We start from the raw sequence: 6,671 nt of genomic DNA on the forward strand, positions 1-6,671 counted from the left end.
AAGTCATGAAGATACCCAAAGGAAGCTTTGAATAGCAGTACCTTCTTTGAGACTTTCCACTCCACATACAGACATCCCCCAATGCACACAGCATTTCCACACGATGATTAAACTCCACATGACATAACGCTAAACATTCTGAACTGGACATCAAAACGGCCAGCCATTTACTAGCAAAACATGTGCTCTACTACAGGGTCACCATTTACAGAACAGAGGGACAATGGATCCCACAGAGATTTTTATAGGGACTTGAAGTTCATTTCTGATTCATTTACATTTATCTCCTCAACCTATGCTGAAGATGCAAGGAAGATTTATACACTTGCTATGAAATGTATTTTAAAAAAACTTCAAAACTTTTTAAAGAAAAGCACATAAACCCACTGATTGTTGTCTTTAAGGCTTGTATCAGGGTCATGTAAACCACAACTGATCAGCAAAAGTTCTCATAAATCATCCCTGTGTTCTAAGGCTACTGCACCAGGGCCCTATTTTTTTCAACCAGTCCTTCCAGACAATCTGAAATGACAAAAGAATGAACACAACACATAATGACACCTCTGTGCACAGCATACCTTGGGCTCAACAGATGACAAAGGAAGGTCATCACCTTTGGGCTGCGGTAATTTGGGCTCAGAAAGCAAAGGGGGGTCAGAAAGCACATCAGAAATGGGTATTTCCCTTTCTTCTTGCCTCTGCTCAGGAGCATCATTTACCACTCCTAGACCTGATGGCAGCTGCTGTCCCAGTGCATGTGCTTTTGCCTTTTGCTGCAGAGTAAGCAGATGCTGTTGGTACCAAAATTGCTGCTGTTCCTATAACAAAAAAAGATGAGAAGTACAGTAGTATCTAGGCTTAAGAGACAAGGTCATATCCTAGAAAGAAAGCTACATTAACCACTGAAAAATGGCAAATGTGCCTCATTTTCAAAGGATACTTGGACCTACTTTTGAAAAAACCAAGAGTAGCATCCAACACTGCAGTCTCATTTGTTCAGCAGACTTCTGAATGCACAATGTAAGTTATCCTCCTTCTTCTGCCACACTAGCAAGCCCCTGTGTGGCCTCAAAGTCTGTTTGAGAGAATTGGAGAACCCTCTGAAACAAATTTTGGGGGTACACAGAAGGAAGGGGAGGTCCTATTCCACAAGAGGAAATTTTCTGGCACAGAACTGGATACGACCCCAGGTTGCTACAACTATTCCTTTGGAGTAAGGATCAAAAGGCACAATGAAAATATAGGCCTTTAATAGGATTTTAATTATGGAATGGTTTTGTAATTGGTGGCCTTTAATCTGTCAATAATCATAACATTTTTATCATTTTTGCTTAAACATCAAGTGTCCATGTTTCCTTTATTTTACTTCCTTTCATTATGATGGATTCTCTTTTTCAATCTGGCCTAAGGTAAAGTATTGTCAGAAGGGCAGGGCAAGAAAGTTTCAAATAAATTCATATATAAATAACAGAAAAATGGGGTTTATAGTTTTAAAATTACTTTAGTGCTGTGATTTATACTGTTTTATGTACATTGTTTCAGAATAAATCTCAAAGTGGAACATCAGATAAAACAATTCAGAATAAAACAAATTCAAGATTTAAAGAAAACATTCCAGATCCTTCAAGTGACATTTTGATTTCCCCAGTCACCAATCTAGTATCCAGCAATCTCCATGTGGTTGCAAATGGACCTGTAACAGTCGCAAAATGTGCTTGACTAATTTCTAACATTCTCAGAAGCGGGCTGGTCTGGCCCATGGTGACCCTCCTAAGCACGCTTTGCACAAGTGGGGACATTAATACATACACCCCTGTTGTCCCATACATGCAAGAAGCTCAGCAAGAACCCAACACCAAATTTTTAAGCATTACAATGACCTGTACAAACCAATGATATCAGACTTGTTACAATGTGCTTATATGCTTGCTTAAACAAAGAACATGTTTTACCCAAGATTCTACAGTAAAAAACACCATTGTGCAGGTTACACTTTTATTCTGCTTCAGATTAACCCTTTTGTCTGCCCTGGGTCTGTTGTAGCCCAATTTTTCTTCAGCATCTGTTGGTGCTAAAGGCACCAACTGTATTTGTTTTCTTTCTTTTTTAAAAAAAATAATATTTATTAAAGTTTCAAAAGAAGAAAAATCACATTAATAAAAAAAATTAACAATAAAAAGGAAAAATACAAAGTAGAAAAAAGAAAAAACAGTTAAAAACAATTCCATCTTTTCTTCACTTCTTTTACGTTTACTTGTATTTGTTTTCTTTCAAAATATGCATAAACACAGGGAGAATACCGGCATTTTAGAACATGTTGGATGTCGAAATGCTGCTTAGATGTATGCTAAAATATGGATAAATGCATACAACCATGGTTGGCTTTGTCTTAATCTGTAGTTGCTTTGTAGCTTCACTCCAATTACTGTACTCTGTAGCTACAAAGACCCATCTCTACATACTTTGCTGTAATACTAATTTTTCACCATTTCCTGATTCTTTGCTTAAAGGAAGGTGATGTTTAAATAAATTCTACAAACATTTAAAAATTGTATTTACGATAAGTGTTTCAAAGAGGTCAATAAAACATTTTTCCCTTTCTTTGGAGCTATTCTCATTCTCTTATGGGGAGGATTCAGGTCTTCAAAAAAAAGCCTGCAGAAATTTTGCTTTCTTAAGTTTTGAAAGCAAAATTATATAGAGAGAATCCTCTGTTGATACCTCTGAAGTCATCAGTCATTATAGATTGGCCATTTCTGTTTTCTGGATAATTTTTTAAAACTGTGATGATTGTGATGTGTGCACATGTCCACATGCACTCATTTCTAATAACATTTATTTATCTGTGAAACTGATTAACATGAAAAACCCCTTTATTCATTTTTCACAGTAGACTACAGAACACATAGAATATGATTGGGTCACATAGATATATGGTCTCCCTATCAGGATTACTTACACCATATAAAGTTTACACTGTAAACATGTGGGCAACTACTGATTGCAGAAAAATTAAAGATGTGCCAGTACAGCCAATACTGCATATATCTAATTTCCCTTTTCCTCAAAATTCTGTTTTCTGCCTGAGCAACCAGAACAGCCCCAATCCCCTGTGTGTTTTTTATGAGAAAGTCTCACTGAGATCAATGGGGCATACAATCCAATCCTTACCCCCAGATACAGAAGTTAGGAAGTGGCATATCTTCCCAAATTAAACCAGAAGAAGCTATGTCAGTGTAAAAGACAAAGGGGGGTGGTGAATGGGTATGTTGAAAGCAAGGAGAGAGATAACAAAATTGCACTGCATCCTAACACTGTCTATCCATTGGTCCCACTCCCACCCACAGAACTTGACATAATTTACATCACCCAACATGCAGGTATAATAACTAAATTCACCCCAGGAGACAATGGAAGGGCAGAAAGTGCAGGTTTAGACTGCTACCCCTCCTTCTACCAGAAGCAGTAAGAATACAGCTGATCCGCTGACTAATTATTAGTATGATTTGACCTCCTAATAGCTTAAGAAATGATTTTATCAATATGATAAAATGATATGAGTGGCTGGGGAAACCCAGCCAGATGGGCGGGGTATAAATAATGAATAATAATAAATTATTTTGATGACCCAACTAACAGGTCAGTAATCTACCCCTATCACTTGGTATAGAAATCTTACAATTAAAGATCTGAAAACTGGCTTGAGAACTGGCTCACAAAATCTTAAACAAATACAAATGAAAATGTACTGTACAATGTAACACAAAAGTTAGGACATATCCCTTTTTCTCACTGCCTTACACATAACTGAGCTTAAACAAATTGCATAGAAGGAGAAAGACGAATCTGAGCATGCACCATTCTGAATCCCTGCTCCAACCTCACACAGGATACTAGCGTCAATGAAGTATACATTTTTCATTCTTTCCATCTTAGAAATTTTAAACCGTTACATGAAGAAATTACACATCTGCTCTTTTCCACTTCTCATATACTTTCATGTATTTTTCACAGGAATTGTAAAATTAATGTTAGAACATCATGGGGTGGCAAGTCTGCCTGGATACGTGTGCCTAAGTGCTAATTCCCTTTTGTACAGTTATGAACAAAGCACCACAATAATTATTAATAGTAGCTATATATGCATGGAACAAGAATACAACAGAGTTCAGAGAATAGTAGAAAACACACAAGCAAATAGCACATGTGTTATTTTCCCCTCCAGCATTCTCTCTTATAGTAAAGTATGCACTGCAATTGCATGGCATACCACTGACAGCAATCCTATGACTATTTATCAGGTTGAATTACCTTTTCTGAAGGTAACTAAAAAGGAAAATAAAATCACTGCTGTTATTCCCTCATCAATTGTGAGTGACTGAAATGGACATGGGGCCCCAGGGAGTGAAATGCTTACATCACAATCTAAGGTAATTCCATACCAGCTCCTTTCAAATGCCACGAAAATCATAGATAGAAACAAACTATGGCTTGCTGTGAATGAGCAACATGTTTACATCATACCTGCTCTGCTCCTAAAGGAGGAAATGAATCTTATTTCAAATCAAAAAAGGAAAGGAACAACAGCACAAGCCTTCTCAGAAGCTCACTTGTAGTCCCCAACACATGGGACTGCCTGTGATTTTCAGAGTTGAAAAGCATTCCGCTTAACTCCAAGGCACTGTTTCTTAAAAAGAAAAACCCAATGTTCTAGGCCTGAGACTTCTTAGCTTCTATTAAGCCCCCCAAAAATCCACTCCTGTTTTGAAACAAAAAAATAAAGGTGCGTTAAAGCCAATTTATTTGTTACTGTTTTCTAAAATGAAAGCACTTCCTTCAAAGAAAACATATGAACTTATGCATGCTTGTCCAGGCAGACTTAGCGCCCACATGGCGCTAACCTGTGAGTTTTCACATTTCCTAAACAAAGAAGTCCTTTTTTTGTTTGGGAAAAGCATAATTTATCAAGCAGCCCCAATGTGACAGTAGAAAAGAAATAACTCAGCAAATAAATAATAGTAGGAATGCCAGCAGCTCCTCCCCACTCATCAGATGGCCATTCTGATAACTAGGGAGGAGATAATTTGCATCCTCATCAGGGCATTGGATTGGGCAGTTTAAAATCCCTCCTCTCTTTTCATCCAGGATTGTGTGCACTTTTTAACCACCATCAAAACTGGTGAGGTCTCTCTCATGGGTCTAGTCAAGACTAGGTTCCTGGGTAGGAGGTCAGTCATCTTTGCTTTAGTCCCTATGGCCTAATTTTAACCAAGATGCCTCCTATTTAAATGAGAATCTGCTATTCCATCTCATCAATTTTATCTTACTCCAACTCCCACCTATGCCCATCTCACCCCTGGGTCCTATCGAGCTATTCAAAATACGACGGACACATCAATCTTACCTGGGCGGTCATTGTGGAGGGGTCTGCGTGCAGGGCGGCTTGCTGTCGCTCACACCTAATATCTATGTCTGGACCACTGCCCTGTCTTAACTCCTGAGGTTCAAGAGCAGGCTGAGGAATCTGGGATGGGGCGAAGCGCGAGTCGGATGGAGTAACGGGCTGGCCCGGTTGGCAAGCTGAGGTCTGGGGCGTGGGTGGGTAAGCCTGGGACTGGTAAGGCTGAGAAACGGCTGGAGGAGGGTGTTCCGAAAAGGTGCGTGGAGCTGCCTTCGGCAACTTCGAATGGGGCTTGTAGGGCTGCGACGAGGAGTTCTGTGGCGGCAGAGCCTGAGACATGTAAGGGTCCGTCTCAAGGGAGGGTCCTGGGGGCATGTACGGCTGGGCAGGTGACTGTGGCGGAGAGGCCAGGTCCATGTCCATATCCATGCGAGGGCTGGCCGCGGGGCCATGGGGCTTCCACTCATCCCGAGGCGGCTCCTTGACATCCTCTCCGAGAGCCAGAGGAGGCCTCTGGGCATTGTGGAGCAGCGCGTCCCGCGGGAGAGGCGGCGGCGAGGGCTCGCGGTGCTTGAACGGCTTCGGATAGCTGCGCGCCGAGGGCGGCCCTTGGGGCAGCGGCGGCTGCCAGGAAGCGGCGGGGGGAGCAGGAGCGGCGCTGGGCAGCGGCGGCGGCGGCGGCAGGCTCGGGGGAGGCCCGCCGGGTGGCGGGGGAGGCCCGCCTAACAACACCGACTGCAGCTGCTTCTGGTGCATTTGCTGGAGCTGCTGCAGCTGGACCAGGTGCTGCTCCTGCAGGCTCAGGAAGCCGGACGTGCCGGCGGCGGCCGTCGCGGCGCCAGGAGCCGCCGACGAAGCCGCGTAGCTGCCCAGAGCCGGCGGCGGCATGGCGCTAGGCAGCACCGCCGGAGGAGGCCCGGCCATTGGCGGCGGAGGCATCATGGTGGGCGGGGGAGGGTAAGCCCCAGGGGCCGCCCCGTACAAACCCCACGCCGGGAACATGGAGCCGGGAAGCGGTTCTCAGGCGGCGGCGCCTAAACACAGGCCGCGAAAGCGGCGGGTGGCGACGGGGGCGCGTGCGGTCCACTGCGCCTGCGTGGATAGCCGGAGTCATAGAGAGCGACTTCCTCAAGATAGAGTGTTTCCGGTCCGGCCCCAGGCAACTGACTCAACGGAGCAACAAACTGGGCGCTCCCCGCCAGAACGCCTTGGCCAAGGCAGGGCTATGTCGCCTGGAACAAGAGGGAGCCTGTAGCCTTGTCGCAGAACT

At 43.4% G+C, this 6,671-nt stretch overlaps 1 protein-coding gene across 4 annotated transcripts in view; it reads right to left on the reverse strand.

The window, feature by feature from the left end:
- The window catches only part of YLPM1 (YLP motif containing 1), a 51,130-nt gene extending 44,678 nt beyond the window's left edge, over positions 1-6,452 (reverse strand). Inside the window, exons 1-2 of one of the 4 annotated variants that reach the window (XM_080977427.1) lie at positions 5,405-6,451; positions 579-818 (exon numbers count right to left, since the gene is read on the reverse strand). In XM_080977427.1, the coding sequence (XP_080833553.1) occupies positions 579-818; positions 5,405-6,403 (1,239 nt within the window). In that variant the 5' untranslated portion in view covers positions 6,404-6,451. Of the gene's footprint in view, positions 1-578; positions 819-5,404 lie in introns of all 4 variants that reach the window. The other 3 variants (XM_080977426.1, XM_080977428.1, XM_080977429.1) reach the window with 3 other exon arrangements.
- Positions 6,453-6,671: the final 219 nt, after the last annotated feature.

This window comes from Podarcis pityusensis (genome assembly GCF_964106645.2).
Source record: "Podarcis pityusensis genome assembly, chromosome: 1".
Lineage (NCBI taxonomy): Eukaryota > Metazoa > Chordata > Lepidosauria > Squamata > Lacertidae > Podarcis > Podarcis pityusensis.